Raw genomic sequence first — 20,834 nt, 5'->3', positions numbered from 1 at the left:
TAGTGTGTAGTGAGAAACAGTAGTTAAGGTGGTATTTATGTATTATACTAAAATCTAGTTTTTTTAACTAGTGTTAGTTAAATCACATATATTATTAAACTTTCTAAACTAAAATTAAAATTAATTGTTGTTAATGTGTTCTAAAATGGTAATGAAAGTGGTATCCTTGTGTTTATAGGTGGGTCTCTTCACTCCGGATATGGCGTTCGAGGCGATAGTAAAGAAACAAATCGCTCGGCTAAAGGAGCCCAGTCTCAAGTGCGTCGACTTGGTTGTTCAGGAGCTGTCAAATGTTGTCCGCGTTTGTACAGAGAGGGTTCGTATAGTTCGTGTAGTATTACAGTATTTAAAAGTTAAAACTTTTGAAATTTCGAACAGTTACTGGCCAGTTCGCAAAAAATATACCAATTGGTTTTTTAACTGTTCCCACTAAAATACAATGAAATTTTGATGTGCTGCAAGTATTAGAAGAGATGAATGTCGTTAGTTTAAAAATTACAGCGTTTAGATTAAATATAGTATTCTTATAATATTTTAGCGTCAAGACTAAGAGGACTAAATATTTGGAGCTTAATCAATCAAGATAAGTTGGATGATTCATGATACCATGACTCATTTAAGTTATAACGTTGCGTTGGTCACTTTAAGTTTTCTATTCGAACCACGTAATCATATGCAAAATTTTCGTATTTTTATTCAATGTCACTAGCTAATAATTTTTCATATAATGTAAATTGTAATTGAGTAAATATAATATTTCATAACTTCAGAATTGCCTAATCAATTGGACTTAAATACGTTTTTGTCAAAAGATTATTTTTGGAAAAACACCAGAAAATATTTTTAATTATTTTTTGTGAAATACAAAGTAACAAACAATTGCAGTGCAAAGTCAGAGCGGAAAGTAAGCGTGATACACAATAATGTGATGAAATGGGGTGAATAAACTATTTAAAGGCAGAGCAAGTCATCAGATGTAGAAAGAACACATCAAAATACACACTTCTGTATACCAATATATGGCACATTCGTTTTTTTTTGTACATTAAACTGGACTAGAAAATATCTTGCACAAAATCTTTAGCAGCCCAACTGATCACACCTAAATAATACTGCTCCCAAGCAGTGCTGTGTTCCTATGGCGAGTAAGGTAGCCAGAGCTGCTGGGGAGGGCCGATAATAGGGTCGGCAACCACTTAGCGATGCTTCTGGTGGTGTCAAGCATTACGGAATCGCTCAGTAGCAGGCGAGCCGTACGTTGGTTTGGCGACGTAGTAGTATCAAAGATCGGTGTGCCGCAGATGTCGCGCTACCCGCGCCTGCGCGAGGAGACGGAGCGCATCATCATGGCGCACGTGCGCTCGCGCGAGCAGCAGTGCAAGGAGCAGCTCGTGCTGCTCATCGAGTGCGAGCTGGCCTACATGAACACCAACCACGAGGACTTCATCGGCTTCGCCAAGTGAGCTGTTCTACGTCACACTCCTGTTTATTTTAAAGAGAAGAGAATGTTTCCATTGTGACCTTAGAGCTCGTTGCGATTTCAGAAGCTATAACGTATGCTTTAAAATGAGTAGTTAATAAAAACATTGTCATTTTGTCTGATAATAAGATCGCCTTATTGCACTTGGCTCCATACGCCTCTGGATATAAAGGTGTAGAGGCAGCTGAGATTGCAACGGGTTCCATCTCACATCGGTCTATGTAGCAATAAGGAGGCTGATATACGAGCTAAAGTGGCATATGATCGAGGAAGAACTTATGAGATAAAAAACTAGCTTTACAAGGCTTACCAAAATTTAAAGAAATAAGCTTGCCTTTGTGGTGATGATACTTTGATAGACGATCATGTAATCGTAATCATACCATGGTTAGAAAATATTAAAATTAATAAGTCTAGTATTAAAACACTTCGTAGACTGCGTTCTGGTCATTACCCTTCAACCCTAACAATTTCTTCTTCCTAATGACAAAGGCAGATACGCAAAATTGTAATGTTTCTGGCAAAATTGATGAAATTTATCCACAGTCTTATATACAGGTCTTGCAACGGATCCCAATTTCAATGGTGAGAGATTATTACAATAGTGTCTTAACTTTCCGTTCGCGTTAACGCCGTTGTACGTCACTGCTATCGATGAGTGCGGTCACGTTGTGCGGTGCTCAGTGCGCACTGCGCACGCCGGTTGAGTGACGTTTCATTGTAATTTGTTATATTTTAAAACATAAAAATGATCGAAAAAGATGTGATGTGAATGAATTCTGTCTTCGTTGCACAGTACACCGATCTATCGTCAAGCCTCTGGCGGCCGTTAATTGAAAATAAAAGCGCAACCATTAAGCCGACGTACCCCTACTACTGTTATTACAAGACCTGTGTAGAAGACAGTGAATTTAACAAATAATTTCATCTATCTAAATTTAATGTCGGAGTAATGCAAAGTGCTTTATTAGATCCTGTTCAATTATATTAAATTTTATTTAATATATTAATTATAACTTACTTTTTTATGTATGATAACTTAGGATTACCATGGTTAGATACCATGATCAGTGGTTTGACACACTAGATGGTTAGTAAACCTTTAAAAATTGATATATTTCAATAGAAGATAATAGAACTGTCAATTCGACCCAAACATACTCATACATGGAACCAAATCAAATCAGTCTAACATCTGGTTGTTTATGATTGATGATGAATGAAAGATTTAAAACAACGAAAAATTTTATACATGATTCATTAGGCAACTTCGTCTGAGTCCCAAGAGAACTCATCGTCTGCTTCCAAAACTTTAACTTACAAATTACTTAAAATTTATCATTAACTTTTAGCGCACAGAACCAATCAGAAAATGCAGCTAAATCCGGGCACCGAGCTCTCGGAAACCAAGTCATTAGGAAAGGATACATGTGCATACACAACCTGGGCATCATGAAAGGTATAAACTGTGTTTTAATGGAGTACTCCATAAAATAAATAGATAGTTTCTTTAATGAGGGAAATGAACATAATATGATGACAATGACGACCGCTCTGGTGTAATGGTGCGTTTGTTGTGTCGGCGACGCCTAAAAACCGACGGTCGCGGGTTCGATCACCGCTTGGGGTGGATATTTGTGTTTTTACAAATATTTATTTCCGGTCTCTTTGTTAGTCCTTGTGGGTCAGGCCACCGTGCCTCGTTAAGCTGTCGGTCCCGGTTATTATCATGTACACCTGATAGCGATCGTTACTAAGTATCTATTCTAAATATATCGTTAACGCGCAGTAGAGCAGCGTGGTGGATAAAGCACTGATCCGTCTCCTACTTGCGAGGGGAGAGCCTAAGGGCATTATATGAAGCAGTGAGATCGGTCCGTCCGCAGGCGGCTCGCGCGACTACTGGTTCGTGCTGACGTCGGAGAGCATCTCGTGGTTCAAGGACGAGGAGGAGCGCGAGAAGAAGTACATGCTGCCGCTCGACGGGCTCAAGCTGCGCGACCTCGAGCAGGGCTTCATGTCGCGCCGCCACATGTTCGCGCTCTTCAACCCCGAGGGCCGCAACGTCTACAAGGTACCCGCTACTCTATAACCTGACCGAGTCCCATCTCTCTGCCTCATTTTTTGAATGACTTCAAAAAATACCGATTACGCCGAGATTTCTGATTCGATTTACGTCGTTTTCATTTTGTTCAATGCGTAATTGTTGCCATTTGATCCCATAAAATTTTTATTCAGTTTGTCTCAGTAGTTTTTATTTTATGAGCATTTATGTTAACTGGGATGATGTAATTTTTATGTGTTACCTCATAACTATACTGGGAGTACCAATTTTGATAGTTATTTAATCGAAAGTTGGTGCTTGTCATGTGGTCCCGTTTAAATTTGATCAAGATATGATGAGTATTCTTTGAGTTATCTCATAATACATAAATAATTACGTTGTGTGGTTACGGCATTAAAGAATATAGCCACCCCTCTCTTCCCGTGGGTGTCATAAGAGGCGACTAAAGGATAACACAGTTCCACTACCATCTTGGAATTTAAAAAGCCAACCGATGGCGGGATAGCCATCCAATTACTGGCTTTGAAATACACAGGCTGAAGACGGGCAGCAGCGACTTCGGTGAAACGAAGCCAGCCCTGCGGTCACCAACCCGCCTACCCAGCATGGTGACTATGGACAAAACACAAAAGTTCACGCCATTTTTGGCTCGAACTTGTGGAGGCCTATGTCCAGTAGTGGACTGCGATAGGCTGATGTAATGATGAGATGATAATGACATAAATAATTAATTGACTGTTTTACCGACTACCCACATTGTACTGCTTGCCCACAGTGGCTAACAAGCGTACAATTCACCTAATGGTAAGTGATTAACGTAGAAACATCGCTTTCCTCTCCAGGGTTATGGGTATTTGCCGTCCACACAAAACTAAATAGGCTGTATTGTCTGTTTGAACAATTTATACAGTGTGTTATTCAAACACAAGAACATTTTTATAACTTATCTGCAACATTTTATTACCCAGCTTATTTTATATTTTTATTTTAGGATTACAAACAGTTGGAGTTGTCGTGTGAAAATCAGGACGACGTTGACTCATGGAAAGCTTCCTTCTTAAGAGCCGGTGTCTACCCGGAAAAGACATCTGAAGCAGCTAATGGAGATGAGGTTTGTTCACCTGCTTACCAGTTTTAAGTTTTGCCTGTTTTCTGTCTTCTTACACTTTTACCTTTGTTTTTTCATTTTTTCCTTTTAGAAAACTTAGCCTATCTAAGCAGTGTATTGCTTTATAAAACAAACTATAAAATTTTATAATATATGTATTTCTTTAGATATATGTACATATACTTTTCGATACTATGTATATGTTGATCTTAAGTTATCCAATGATTTATTGTTTTGCCATGCCATACAGAGCGAAGGAAACGAGGTTTGTCAAAGAAGGCTTTTTAATTTGATTGACATGTTATCACTGTTCACGTTTTCGTTCATAACAATTTCATATATGTATCTTCAGAGTGGATTTCAAGAAGATTTAAAAGACTGCAGAAGATTACTCTTCAAAAGGATTTTTCTCATTTTCTTGAAATACATTTTATGAAAGATCAGTTGTAGACTAAGGCATGTATACTAATTTTTTGTTGGTGTGCAATTTCACGCTAATGCATATTCACATATATATTAACTGCCTATATATTAATAAAAGAATGATTTTATATGAGTTACATAAAACTAAACAAATTAAATAAAAATGGTATTTCTATTCTCTTGCGTGTCAATTCTTTAAAAGTTTCCACAGCTTCGGTCTGGTAGTTTTAAAATGTGTGGTAGTGTTAACAGATGCACATTGAAAGGCTTTGACCTTGTGTTTAGTAGAATTATCGTTTATACATTTGTGTTTTTTTTTTTACATTTACGCAATGAGCATGACGACAGTCCATTCTGAGTTGTGTTTTTCTTTAAAGTATTATGTTTTTTTATTTTTAGTTATTTCTGCCTTTCCCGGGGTTGGGTGGAAATAAGAGAGTAAGTCAATAGTATTTCGGAGGTTTGTGGTTTGATTTAAAAATGGCTTATATATGCCCAAAAAACGTATTTAATATAAAATTATGAGATTTTTTGTAAGGAAAAATAAGTTATTTTCATTCAATTTGCCATACTAATAGCATTTTTGGATTTGGTGAATACTACCATGCTAACAAAGACGGCTTGTATAAGTCGGTTTTATCTGGTATGTTACCTACTTGGGGTTTGTTATAATTAAGCTGTTACTTATAAATTACATAATACCATAATGCATGTTATAGTGCCGCCAAATTAGTTCAAAGCGTTTAAATAGAATTGACAAATAATTGAATTTAAAAGGCACCATACCGTTAATAAAGCTTCCATTCTAATCACTTCATTTCTTCACTACCATTTTTAAAAGAGCTATAGTGTTAAAGTAGTGCTAAAAGCTTTTAGATTACCTATTCAATTAAAAAATACAAATCGTTATATTAAACAAGAAAACACTTAAAACAACAATGTTGACTGTCAATATCTATGCCAATTAGTCTTCTGTTATTTATTTGAAACTTTTCATACACTTAAATGTTTATATACAAACAACATACTCGTGACAAAGCAATTTTAATTTCGTAACTGGCAAGTTTCATTTAACACAGGCTATACCAACTGAACAGATAACACTTTCATGCATTAAAGCGGATACAATACGACCACCGTCAAACAAATAATGAAAATAATATTAAAATATTAAATATCTCCTGTTTCAGAACTCGGATACATCGGGCACGAGCAGCATGGACCCTCAGCTGGAGCGTCAGGTGGAGACGATCCGTAATCTTGTTGATTCCTACATGCGAATCGTGACGAAGACGACGCGTGACCTCGTACCTAAGACCATCATGATGATGATCATCAACAACGCCAAAGATTTCATCAACGGGGAACTGCTGGCGCATCTCTACGCGTCCGGCGATCAGGTATTTTAATGTAGAATTTTTTAGGCATTAAATAGAAATGTTATACAGTGGTTATTTCTTTATAATAATTATATTACGTTATGTAAATTGTGTAATTTTACCACATACGGATATGTCACACTCTCATGTTTTCGAATATATTTTAATATGTTTAATTCTTCTGTATTGATGTTTATTTTCGTTTATCTTCAAATAAACGACTGGACAGATTTGGTTGAAATTTTGTGCGTACATGTTTCAATGAGCTTATTGATAGTTTGAAAACACAATTGGAAAGTAGTTGGCACTGCAGTCGGTATGTCGGCAATCAAATAAGGTAGCTGCTGTTACGGGCAAGACAACGTCTGCTGGGTCCGTTAGTGTATAAATGTGATTACAACACAATACCAGGAATCGGAAATTGAAATCATTATCCTCCAGGAGTAAAAAGACTATTACAACTGCATCGATATTTACAGCTACGAATCGAGTGCAACAGTTATAATTATAATTTGCCTAATAAGCATGACGACAATATCAAAAAATCGTCAATTTCATGATTGTAGGGGAACACTCATTAAAAAAATTATAAATACTAGTTTAATTTTATAAAAAAATATCAGATTATTATGATATTTTCAATAAAATAAAACATTAAAATAAAAGTAAAGTAGTACACACACGAGTAAAGTAGTACAGTAAAGCATGATGGGTATGAAAGAGTTATGTTTGGGGACGAGAGAGTGAATGACAGTGGGAGAAGCCTGCTTGAAGTATGCTTGGAATGGAAATCTTTGTGTGGCCAACCGAATATTAAAAAAAAAACCAAAATATTAGAAAAATAGTTTTAAACTTCCTTAAACTTAAGTTTATTACCGAAATAAAGTTTTTTTTCGTAAATAGTAAATGTGTACCCACATTACGGAATACATTCTCAAAATGTTTCGTCACGCCTATTGTATTCGGTCGGTCGGCAGTCTCAAATGATGGAGGAGTCGCCGGAGGAGGCGCTGAAGCGCGAGGAGATGCTGCGCATGTACCACGCGTGCAAGGAGGCGCTGCGGATCATCGGCGACGTGTCCATGGCCACGGTGAGCACGCCCGTGCCGCCGCCCGTCAAGAACGACTGGCTGGAGAGCCGCCTCGACTCCAACCCGCGCCTGTCGCCGCCCTCGCCCGGCGGCCCGCGCCGCGCCGCGCCCGCGCAGCAAGGTACGACTGCTACCTGGAGCAGAGCGAGACCTTACCGAACAGCCAAGTTATGCTGTTCTCAAGTAGTGTTGTTTTGCCGCGGTGAGGAAGGTAGCCAAAGCTCCCGAGGAAGTCGACGCACATACGATGCTTCTGGTGTATAGCATTTTTTATTTTTGGAGTGAAAACTTCTATTGGTGCATCGCACACACATTTTTTCGTAGGTCCGTCTTTCTCGGAGGTGATAGACTCGATCAGGCGGAAATTGGGACCGCCAAGTGTACCCAAGCGAGAAAGATACAGACAGCTGCTGTTCGCTACTGAATGGTGAAATGCTCGATCGGGTGAACTCGGGACTTATTGCGTTATTGCTTGATTGCGATTGCCAATGAAGTTTTCACTTCTGTCGTGCGGTCTTAAGCACACATTCTATATTATATATTTTTTTCATTTATGAATATATAAACACGGTTCTCAGTTCCTAAAGTCAGCAACCTAATGCTTGTGTTATAGGTAACAGTCGAATGGTATAGCCAAACATATTCTCTTTCGACAAACACACATATAATATCTATAATAATATTATAAAGAGGTAGTTTCTAACTTTGTTTGTTTGAAGGGGGTAATCTTCGCAAATACTGATCCAATCATGAGAATTCTTTTACTAACAGAAAGCTACACTATTCAGGAGTGCTATAGGCTATATTTTATTATTATTGAAGAAAAAATTCAGTGAATAATAATAGTATATGTAAATCAAGTCGGAGAAATGCGAGAAATGATGATTAACGCCCAACGAAGTGGGCACAAGTCAGCTATATAGCAGTGATATGTATAGGGTCACTACAAACTGCGCCAACCGACTAGTCAAATCAAGTCATTGTCTTTCTATTAGGGTCGGTAGAGCGAGAAGCTTTTTTTTTGTTCGATCGTATTCCAAGTGTTCATGTTTCTAACGCTGCTCGTGCACAGGGTCGCTGGGCCAGCGCGGCGCGCCGCCGCTGCCGGCCGGCGCGGGGCGGCCGGCGCCGCCGCTGCCGTCGCGGCCGGGCGGCGCCGCGCCCCCGCCGCCCGCCGCGCGCCCCGCGCCCGCGCAGGGCCTGCCCGCGCCGCTCATCCCCACGTGAGTACACGCCACCTTACCCACATTCTTACTCTATTACTTATAAGTCGCGCTTCTTGGGAATAGATTTAGAAATTATGGATGGCACGATTATATACTATGGGCAGTATCAAAAGAAAATGTTGCTAATAATGAAATTTATGCGTTCAATATATTTCCTTATTACTACTATTATTTATATTCTGTATTGTACACCAGAAAAAAAGAAATAAATATTACAATAGAAACAATAAGCACAAAATGTGACCTTATCGCATAGAGGATTTTTAATATTATTCCCTATGTAACAGCCTCTTTACATAAGGAATAATGTTGAAAATTTCATTTTAACGTCGGCCTCCAAGTATAAATCTATTCTTTTGTGGCACCAATCATAAAGGCGTCCATTGACTTACGAATAGAGTTTAACACATTGTCCGCCCTGGTGACTTTATTCACTCATGGGATGTCTATTCTTAAACTTGATTCCCATTGCAATTGCTTCTGTTGTAATCAGGTGAAATGTATAGTTCAATATTATAGTTCAGGGGTGGTCAATCTGCGGGTCTTTAAGGATTATTTGTGGCTCTCGATAAATGTTCCCGAGATCCCTTTTTATTTTGTTAATATATTTAAAAAAAAAGTATCATTCCGTATTTTTCAAAATGTCTTAAATTACCGACAACAATAAACAACAACAAATATTAAAGTGCAACGTTGTAACAAATTTCATTTTAGTCCAAGCTAAGAATCATAATATGACTCACCGAAAACTGGGCAAATGAACATAAACAGTGGCGTAATCGAGTAAATTACCGAATTTTCGAAATTGTACGAGAATCGACGCCGAGTTGGCGCAACGGTTACAGCCACAGATTGTACCTGTTGCGCTGGCGATTGCGGGTTCGATCCCCGCACATGACAAACATTTGCATTGGCCATAGAGGTTTTTGCCGTGGTCTGGGTATTTGTGCAGTCCTTGTGGGCCTCCCCACCGTACCTCGGAGAGCACGTTAAACCGTCGGTCCCCGTTGTTATCATGTACACCTGATAGCGATTGTTACTCATAGTAGAATATATCCGCCAACCCGCATTGGAGCAGCGTGGTGGATTAAGTTCTGATCCTTCTCCTACATGGGGAAGAGGCCTATGCCCAGTAATGGGATATTACAGGCTGAAGCGCACCATAATCGAAGTATCCTGAATTAAAAAATGCTGCTTGTCTAATGATTTTAATATTTGGAACAAAGTACTTAAATGAATCATTTTATTCCACTTTAAAATTCATGAAATCCAAACATCGGTCGGTATTAAGTAACCAGCATCTGCAAGAATTACTGAGAATATGTTGAGTAGAATAGTGCTGTCAACAATTCAACAAATTTTAGAGAATAATCAAGAGAAGTAAAATGTTTTCTTCATTTTTAATATTTAAATTCAACACACATAATATGTAATTTTTATTTATGTTTTCCATAAGTATAATTTCAGTGAATAATTTTAATACATTTTTTGCATACCTTTTGAATATGTTCGTACTTAATTGGGACTCGCAAAAAATTTAAAATTTTGATAAATGGTTCGGACTATCAAGGACCTTGGCCATCCCTGCTATAGTATTCATTTTTCATGTACGCGTGGCATAAAATCCCTTGTAAGATGAAGTACATAAGTCTATAATGACATATATGGTTACTGCATTTGCTGATGTGCTAGCGGTGGCGTGGTCTAGACATTAATTTATTCTTGTGTTAATGTAAATTGCAGTGGGACTTATTAGGTTTATTATTGTAAACGGTACGAAAAAAGTGGTCATGTTATTTTGCAGTCAATTTGTTAAATCTTTAATATGATTCCTAAATAGGATTTAGTTTAAATGATATGAATTGAAAGATGCATAGTTTGGTTTATGGTAACTAAATAGTTTTTTTATAACTTTTCTAAACTGGATTATCCAAATATAAATTACTTTTCGTAGGTCAGTGTTTATAATATAACTACATAAATAGATGGATGTAGACATCGTGCGTTTTTTAAAACCAAATGCTAATATAAAATATTAGTAGGTACAATTTATGTGCTTGCTTTTATATAATAAAAGAGTTTTGATGGGTGATGTAACAGCCATAATGCTTTTCGTGTGGGCCTGGTGTTTTGTATTTGTAATATCATAACTGCTTTTAACACAAAAGTACTTGAAATCTGTCATAACTTGTAATTAGTACTGAATTTATTCTATAATCATCGTGTTGGTTATTAACAAAAAACCTTCGCTAATATCTTTTGATGTACAATATGTATACATAACAAGTAATATTATATACGTAATATTTATGTAGACAAGAAAAAACAACTTTTATTATAAAGTACATAGACGGTGGCATGCATAAGATTATTTATTTACTTTAAATCAATGATTCGTTTATATGTTATAGATACATATAACAGTTATTTAAATATGTACGCCACTGTAAGCATGTTTACGATAAAAGATATAAGCAAGGTTCCAGTAGTGTGTGGTTGTTCGCAGACGGCGCTAGGATCGCGGTTACGGCGTTTTAACATAAGTTACGTATGAGGTACTAACTGACGAGCATGTTAACTTAGTGCAATTAAACATTTATGTATATTTGTGTTAATAATAATTTACACAGTAACGCCTAATTTTATATAGTTTTTAATAATTTAAAGCACCGTTTGTTTGTAATTCGAATTTAAAAGTAATTTGAAAATTAAGTTAAGATATGTATATTGCGTGGTCGCTTATCAAGTGTGTAATAAGTTAACAATCGATCAGCGATGGTGAAATTGTTTATACAAAATGTTATATACAATATTAGTCATTTTAAATCACGAATACTTATGATACGTATGAAAGAACGTTGCTTCCAAACTTAAATAACAATATTAGTAACAAAATTTGTAGGGTTTACCTGGTAGAGTTAAATTGAAACTTTTTTATTCTATTAACATCTGTACGCAAAGGATAATATTATTTTGGTTCACAAACAAGTTATTTAATCTGTAATTGTGGCTTTTTTTTCGTAATTATAAGGTTGCGTGTTCATCGAAAGGCTGTCTGTAAAATAAAGAAAAATAATTTCCTTTTGTAATTAATATTTACATACACTGTACTCCAGTAACAAACCTTTGGCAGATGTAAATTACATTGTAACGCTATACTTTAATTTTATTGCGTTATTCATAACGATTGCTTTCAAGTGTATTCGATGTGTTTACTTACATACAATATGCACTGCATGTTTAGTTGTCACTAATGTGTGTGGTCTTCAGATGTCTTCTAAATTGATAAATATTTACTAGTTGTTAAGTTATCGCGGACATGATGTCCACTCATGACAAAGCAAAAGTAACTAGAAACAACATTAAAGTAAGTAGTAAAAACATTAGTATATTAATTATTATATTTTTTATAAGTTCACACTTTTCTTACTATCGGTGCTATATACTTCATACTTTTTGGGTTAATCGGTATAATGACTTTGTGTTATTCACAGTTGCCCTGTAAGGACTTGTAAATGACTTGGCTTCGTTTCTTTTTTTCTTCCGTTACGTTTCATTATGGCAGTTACATTACTCAGAGGAAACTTACAGAGAAGCTGTGAGTCTTAAGTATTTTTTTTCTTCAACTCTATTTTTAAGTTCGGTGTATTTTATTTTATGTTATTACGTCATACGGAAGTTAAGCCTGAACATATGATGCGGCAAATTTAACGGTAAATTATGTCTTGTGGTAGTAAGAAACCTACTTAGGTTTCTTACTTATTTACTTCATATAATTTTAATAAACTCTCTCTTTTAAAAAATGCTTAAGATAAATGATATTATTAAATTTTCAAACTTTACTTGTGGCATGGAAATGCATATGTTATAATCGTAATTTTCTGCCATTATCAATATTTATGAAATAAAATTTGTTAACGTAACAAATAAAGAATGACAGTGGTGAAAAATATCACGCTAGCTTACCGAATATTCAATGACAGCCGTGAAACGCATCACTATGGTCTCAGCGTTAACATTCGTATGTGGAGTAGTGCGTGTGCGGTAAAGTGTGCCACTGAACTAGCCGGCCGGGCCCCGCGGCGTCGGCGGCGGCGGGCGCGCTGGGCCAGCTGCCGCCGCACGTGCGCCAGCAGCTCCACCAGGCGGTGGGCCAGGCCGTCACCAACGCCGCCGTCAACGAGCTCAGCTCCGCCTTCGCCAGATTCAAGTAAACAGACCACGCTTGTCTGACGTGTGACGTCACGACCCGACTCGGTTCGCTTGCGCGATGGTTCCGTCGTCACGTCCGTTTGCTCTGTATTGTGACGTCACGACCCGAATTCTGCTTCCGCGACGCGCGTGTGACTTGTGACGTCAAGACTCTAATTCGTTTCGCTCTTTTAGCGCTGCGGTTTTGTGACGTCACATTAAGGTTGTTCAAACGACCGCCTTTCTGTAACGTCACGAGTCTAAATGCTGATTTTTTTTCGCGAAGAACGTTATGGACATTATGAGGTTGACGAAACGACGGTACCTGTTGAATGTGAACCGCTTGTCTCATGTTTGAAGCGTTTTATCTTCTAACATATTGACTGTTTTGTTCATCTAACAGCTTCGTGTTTTATACGTGTGTTTGAATTTTTAGCTTAGTGCTTAACTAAGCTGAAAATTCAATTTGCTTCAACAATTGTATAAAACTGCAAATGTGAATGTTTAGCTTTACGCAACGTATTCTTTGTATTAATGAAGTGTGCTTCTAATGTTTTAACATTTCAAGAATTACCGTTGTAAATGTTAAATTTAAAGCTTTTTTGATTGAAAAGCAAAACATACTATTTTTAATTGTCACCTAATAAGGCATATTTGTAAGATAGTAATTTAGTTTAATTATATGTTTTTTCAATCTATTTAAATGTGATATCAATAATCACAATGTTACCATAGTCGTAGAAGTGCTATATTTAAAATGGTATCGAGGGTGAAATATAATTAACATATACTCATTGTGAAAATGAATTGTTTGAAGATCACACACTTAATTGGCAACTATTGTGCGAGATTAAGTATTACGGAACTTCGAATATTTTTTTTTTTTTGTTAGAAATTTTAACGTGCACAATGTATTTACGTAGATATAGTGTACTTTAATAAGATACAAACACAAAGGAATACAGATTTCCTGTAATTAATTGTTCCCTTTGGATATATTATTTTAGTTTCAAAGGTATGGAATAGATGTTTGTGAATTGCAGTTCTTATTTATTCCTATAATATTATTTATTCCGACGCCAAATATTTTTTGAGAATAATTCTATACATTAAAATGTAAAAAATTCAGTATTAACTTGCGAATTACTCTAGTGTGCAGTACTTTAGGGTATTATTACAAAATATACGATGTTGATCCTTTATTGGATTGTATTTAAGGGGCCCGTACTTTAGCGGGGTTTGTGTAAATCGATTTTGTGAAGTTAATAGCAAAGACACACCCAAGGCTTGAAGCGTTTGTCTTGTATTGGATTTAAATAGTTGAGTTTGTTTGCACGACTTCACGTCGTCCGGGAAAGCAACAGATCTTGAAAGCATATCACGGTATTGTTTTGTAAATTTTGCTAGAGTTTTACTCGTAATTATAAAAGACTAGAAATAAAACTATTTAAATAAAACTATTCTAATTTATTGCATTGACATTATATCGTTCATAGTTTGACAACGAGCCGTCATCGGTATTGCAATTATTATAATACAAGATAGAAAAGAAAAATTAAAATTAATTGAAAATAGTTTTATTTCAATATCGTAATAGAGTCGTGAATATCTAAGAAATAACTAATATATTTGTTGATGTTGCTGCACATGCGATCTTGTCGTAGTTTTAGCTGCCTAGCAGGAATGCGTTACGTTCGCACATCGGTGTCTAGGTGTACAAGTAGCTTAGGGACGAACGCTGTCCCGATATTTCTCTTTTTCCGTCTCTCGTAGTGACGTAACGTATATAAAGTTAATGTATTTGTGCAAACGATATTATCCAGCTTGTCTGTTATTGTATATTAAAATATTTGGATCAGTATAATCTAATTCTAGCCGATATCTAATGCAGTTGTATGAATTAATCATAAATATGTTGACTTTACAAAATTTGTATGTAAATTATTTGTACTTATGGCTAAGACCAAAGCAGTTGTATCGTGTCGTTGCTGTTAGCAATATCTTTGGTCAATTATTAGAATGTTTTATTCATGGTGATAACATTATGAAATCGTTATTAAATACTTATTACATATAAACTAAAGGAATTTTAATCTTGAAAATTATCACGTAGAGTTCTGCTTGTATCATATAATATTCGACCAATACTTTAACGTTGATTAACTACACAGTTTTGTCCAAATCGAAACTTGGTTTCCTCCGATGGTTACCGGAAGGCGTCGGTTCAAATATTATTTTTCTAACAAAACTGACTGACGGATAGTCGGATAAATGTCATTATACAGTTCCTACATGATTTCACTCTCTAGCTGATTCATTACTCTTATTAATATTGACAAAATTATATGAATTAAACGAATCATAAAGTTTTGCTCTCTTGTTAATAGCGTTAGTACCATCGAAAAAAAAGGTTTAGCCAGTGATTGTTGGATTTGATATAGTTTATGAATATTGTTAATCTTATGCTGTATAAATAGAGTAATTAAATGCTATATGTGTACTCAAGAAGTTTGATTTGGTCCAAGTAGGTGTTTATGATATTAACGCTATCCTGCTAACGAACAATTAAACAAAATAACTACCTGGAAATTTTTATTAGGTAAGCCATATTTGTATGTTTCTTATATTTCAATGAGATAAATGAATTTGAGAGAGCTTTTAAAACTTTTTAAATCTATTTTTCTAAAATTGTAATTGCTTTTAACATTAATTAATTATTGTATTGTATAAAATTATTATTAATCTGTTATATAATTTGTGTTCTTTCAATTGAAGGGGTAAATTTTAATTATTGATCTTATTGAAATATAATAATGCATGTTAATTTTTTTTTATTGTGCATGCTAATGATATTGCTTTAAAAATTAATAATGCGTTATTGAAAATAATATGAATCTAGTTTTTAAAGTATTTTCAAAATTGAAATATTCAAATGAAGAACTCATACATTAGCGAAATTAGTTTATTGTCTTTCCGTTTTATTTTCAAAATTATAAACGGAATAGAACAATTAAAATAAGCCTTAAAATGCTTTTTTCTACAAAAGCTTGTGCTGTCTTTATATGGGAGTTTAATATTAGCTAGCTTTACGCATGTCTTTTATTTATATTGTATCGACGACTAATGAAATATTATTTTGATTGAATTAATGTATTTTATGTTATATGCACTATGCACATACATTATTACGTGTGAATTCTAAATTGCTTTTTATATGCACATTAGATATGCGTTATTTTACTTTGTCAGTATTTACATATGTATGAATATGAATTTGATTAGAATAATTGTTTTAATGTGGTTTTATAAATAATACTTTTAATATGTCAATAGCCGACCAGTGCCAACTGTGCCGCCTAAGCTGCCAGAGCGACCGCAGAACGGGCGGCCATTTTGAACGAGTTCATCTCCGCCATTTTGTGATAAGCTGCGCTGTACATAACTTTACTCTTATGCGTGTTGCTTCACTGCAATATTTGTTGAAACATTGCATTGAGTCACTACTATAATACCAGTGCTATATTTTGCGACGCTAAGGGTTTCTAATTTATTTTATAAATTATTAAAAAAAAACCGTATAGCGAAATACAGCGTCTTGTAAGGTTTTAGGTAAGCGGCAAGACGTAAAGCGACTTACGAAACTAGTAACAGTCGAGTGACGTTAATTAATACAACGAAGGAGCGCAACCTTAGGGCTTAATAAGCTTTTTTAAGTTTTTGCGTCGCGTTGTGTCATGTCACATGTATCACAATATCATATTGTCAGACCGTATAATGTGTGTTTAGCTTACGTGACAAGAATTAGTGTGACAACGTACGGCAACTCGTATGTGTGACTACTATTTGGTGTTATGGCGTCGCTTTGCAATGTCACGTTTGTCGCTAACAATGAATAAATGTCGAAATTTTGAGAATTTATTTTTAATGTAACTTAAGGGTATTACATTATTTCAAGGCTATGTAACATGTCTAATATTTGACAGTATATTGTTGTTAAATAGACAATAGAAATATAAATGTATATACGTTTATATTAAAATAATAAAATTAAGTAATTAGAAAATTTAGTTTGTTATAGTAATCGATGTCTATAATACATTTAATAGGTAGGTAAATAAAATAATTTTAAATTAAACTTTCATAAAATATTAGTCAAAATGATATTTAAAATTTGTTTGTGATATAAAAAAAGGTGCTTGTTTGTCAACGATACACCTTTGTGAGATTTATATTGTCCAAATTCTTTAATGATTCTTGGCATTTAATGAGTTCTGCCGTGTGAGAGACTGCTAAATAATTCCTTTGAGAATTTACGGATCGTGCAAAAGTACCTATAACTCTAATATGGTACATGTGTTTTCTCTACCCCATTTAGTTTATAGGTATTTTATTAATAATATATGAAATAACGTGATCAATATAATATTTTCTTAAATATTCAATTTTAAATAAAATAGTAATGGCTTTTACTAAATTTTTTGTAAACCAATGTTCTAAATTCATTTGAAGCTGTTTTTATCATACAAAAAAAAAAAACAAATAAGCAAGTGATCTTAGTCCGTCCACTATATTTTACTTAAAAACGTACATTTTTTTGTTTTATACATACCGTTGATAGCATTTAATTCATCGCACGATCCGAAACCTGAATTAAAATTATATAATTATAATCAAATTTTTAGGATACGTGACTTACCAAACATTTCTGTTAGTTAATGAAATTTACTTTTTATTATTATCATTTTGAAAATAAAAAATGAGGGATTGAGAAAATATTTCATTTTGTACAGGTTAAATTAATAAGAACGTCATGCAAAATCTCTAAGCCCGTCTTAGTATCCATACTGTAATAATGTCCAAACAGTATATTTGTCTATTCTTATCCAAACATTCCTTTCAGTGGTAATGTGCACGCGGCAGTAAAGTGTATCTTTTAACGTGTATATAGATGTAAAATAACTGTGACCTGTTTATACATTGTGTACATTTTGTATACAGATTGTAATAAATGTGTACATAAAATATTATTATTGACTTTCATTTGAACATTATCGTATAAAACATTTCATATAGTCTATCAATAGAATCGGTCGTTATACGATTCAGGGGTCGGAAGTTTTGTAATAAAAAACTAAAATGGAATACTTTACTCTAACTCTATCTAAAACGTAATTTCTGTCGACGAGTACCTATATGGTATGAAATGTTGGTACATAAGAGTTTAAGTGCTATTTTCTATTATAAAATATTTTTCTACTTAAAAGGGTAATGTATGTATGGGAAATCAACTTGCAGGATGTTATTGGAAATATATCTAAAATGTAGTACCTAATTGAACCCTAAATGTTTAAATACATCATCAAACGTATAAATTTTTCTCCAGTTATTTTATTGAGAATTTCGATCTACTTTCTCGTTAGCCCATGTTAATGTTGGTCAGTGTACGCGAGCATTAATGTTACGAACCCCTTAATTTTAATATTGCATGACGCAAGCAACTGTTAGCAACGTGAAAACAGTTTCTAGAACATACTTTTTTTTTTCAAACATATTAATTCCATTAACATTATACCAGTAACAATTTGGACCTAAAGTAAATAAATTGAATCATTTTTTGTAAAACGTATTTGTCTAGATATCAAACGTCTTCGAGGAAGTGTGATACGTAAAATGATAGACAATATTTTTAAATATTATGTTAATAGTCTATAATACCATAATTTCGGACAAGTGACGTGTTTGTTATATGTGACAATATAACTTATAGGTATTATCAAAAAGTTATATTGAAAACTTTGAGAATATTTTAAAAACCTATTTATATTCTAACGAAATAATTAGTTATTGAAGTAAGGATGAGTAGTGATGAGGGTACAGCGATACATATTTGCTTAATATTTAGAGTAGCCATACTGGTGAAGTACTTCATCCTTACAGCAAATCACAGACAAGCTACACCACTTATACACCGCGGGATGTGCTGTTGACAGCGAGGGTAAGGTGGGCAACGCGCTTGTGATGTTTCTGGCATTACAGGTCTCTATGAACTGTTGTAACCGCTTCCCATTAGTCTCACTCTACGCTTGTTTACCACTATTAGTGACATAAAATATTGTTGCATCAGTTCGAGTTGATCATTATGCTAACTTAGGTTTAAGTGAAGCTAGAAAACAGGTAAAATATTGAGACTTCATAATTTTATTGTATACGTACAGGCTTGCTTTCAACCCTGCGAAAACTGAATTATAGTTTGAGTTATTTAAAATAATCCAGAGGGAATTAAAGAAGGGAACACCTTTGTGATTGAAGGTTTGTAGGTATAATCTTTCAAAGATTCAATATTATACTAATAATAATATAATTATATTGTACAACAAAATAAGAAACAAGAAAAAAAAATAAAAAAAGCAAAAACCAGCTTTTATTTATCGCTAAAGAGCGATCTCTTCCAGGCAACTTTAGTGTAGAGGAAATGATATAGGTACCTATTAATGGTGTAGGTGTATAGTTTTTAGATATATACAAAATAACAATATTGTACAAATGTACATCGTGTTGAAGAAAAACTTACATTTCATATTTTACTGGCACGCTGACATCGGAATTTCCTAAGCGCTTCTCAATGTGGTGGTGGCGGCGACTATTGAGTCAAATAGTGCAACTCTAAAGCATAAACGAGTGTTGTTGCCAAATCAATTTTGTTACAACTTTCCTTTGTCGCAACTCTCTTAGACTGAACAGTACAGGATTTTGAGTGGAAAGTAGTGGAGTAAGAAGGAATCTCGAGGAGAAATTGTCATTCGAGCGCAATTCACGAATCAATAAAATATTTAAACCTCTCTTTTAAGTAAGACGGAGTATCAGGATTAAATAATATGCATTATAATAAATTAAGAATGTGAGTATTCGAAGGCGAATTGGGAGCTACATGACTTCACATGAGTTTTTTGCGAAAATTGGAAATGTGACCAAATATGAAACGGATCCATAAATTTTGAATACGCTCAAGTTTATTTAATTGCTCATCAGTAACGTAAAAGATATCAAGTATCGCCATAATCAAGAATAGAAAGGAGAAGACTATGTGCCATCGCAATTTTGGTGGAAGTAGGAAGAAAATTGCACAGTTTACGAAATGTTGCCACAGCGGCAAAAACCTTATGACTTTATTCACTAATTTGTGGATGCCAAGAGAGATTTTGGTCAAATATAATGCCCAATTTGCCCCCTATTTAACCGTATGGCACAATACATTCAAAAATTTCAATCTTTGCTTTGAGAATATTAAAAAACTGGTATATTAATACACAGACACGCCTAGTGCGCTATAATATAACAACAGTGTCCGTTATTACAATTTAATGAAGAGAGGCTATTAGGAAGTGAATCTTGATTAAATCGTCGGTCGACGAACAATCGTCGTGTCCTACGGCGGCTGCGTCGGCGGCCTGTCGCTTCACAACGGCTAATCGTACTCGCACGATTTTGATTACGTGTGATTGTAGTATCAATCATTTCTTCTATTAAATTATTCAGTGGCCATAATTCTATCTCGAACGTATCTTCTCTTAATGGCCGCAGTAACTCGTAAGAAATCTATTCGGAAGCACTTAGTCTCGGTTTGTTACTCTATAGATTGTAATTCACATGATATCCGACGAAATTGGTGACGATTTAATACGTTTATAATATCTGCTTACTTTTTTACTTTTGTAATAATTTTAACTGTAAAGCGTTCTATTGGATAAACTGATTTGAGGTTTAGCGAAATATCATGGGATTCTTAGTCTGTTGTCGTTTGCTACGCAATTTTAAACTCAAATTATTACAAGGTAATAAGTCGATATGAAATTTTAGTGGGGTATATGTAC

The 20,834-nt window shown here is 34.8% G+C and overlaps 1 protein-coding gene across 2 annotated transcripts in view; it reads left to right on the top strand.

The window, feature by feature from the left end:
• The window catches only part of LOC123665572 (dynamin), a 35,475-nt gene extending 22,369 nt beyond the window's left edge, over window positions 1-13,106 (top strand). Inside the window, exons 8-17 of one of the 2 annotated variants that reach the window (XM_045599867.1) lie at window positions 179-316; window positions 1,302-1,459; window positions 2,833-2,939; window positions 3,367-3,554; window positions 4,537-4,656; window positions 4,904-4,918; window positions 6,267-6,476; window positions 7,433-7,667; window positions 8,619-8,769; window positions 12,839-13,106. In XM_045599867.1, the coding sequence (XP_045455823.1) occupies window positions 179-316; window positions 1,302-1,459; window positions 2,833-2,939; window positions 3,367-3,554; window positions 4,537-4,656; window positions 4,904-4,918; window positions 6,267-6,476; window positions 7,433-7,667; window positions 8,619-8,769; window positions 12,839-12,986 (1,470 nt within the window). In that variant the 3' untranslated portion in view covers window positions 12,987-13,106. The remainder of the gene's footprint in view (window positions 1-178; window positions 317-1,301; window positions 1,460-2,832; window positions 2,940-3,366; window positions 3,555-4,536; window positions 4,657-4,903; window positions 4,919-6,266; window positions 6,477-7,432; window positions 7,668-8,618; window positions 8,770-12,838) is intronic. The other variant, XM_045599864.1, reaches the window with a different exon arrangement.
• The last annotated feature ends 7,728 nt before the right edge of the window (window positions 13,107-20,834 follow it).

Source organism: Melitaea cinxia, chromosome 2, assembly GCF_905220565.1.
Source record: "Melitaea cinxia chromosome 2, ilMelCinx1.1, whole genome shotgun sequence".
NCBI lineage: Eukaryota > Metazoa > Arthropoda > Insecta > Lepidoptera > Nymphalidae > Melitaea > Melitaea cinxia.
The sequence above is the reverse complement of the archived record's forward strand: the minus strand, read 5'-3'. Positions and strand labels throughout refer to the sequence as shown.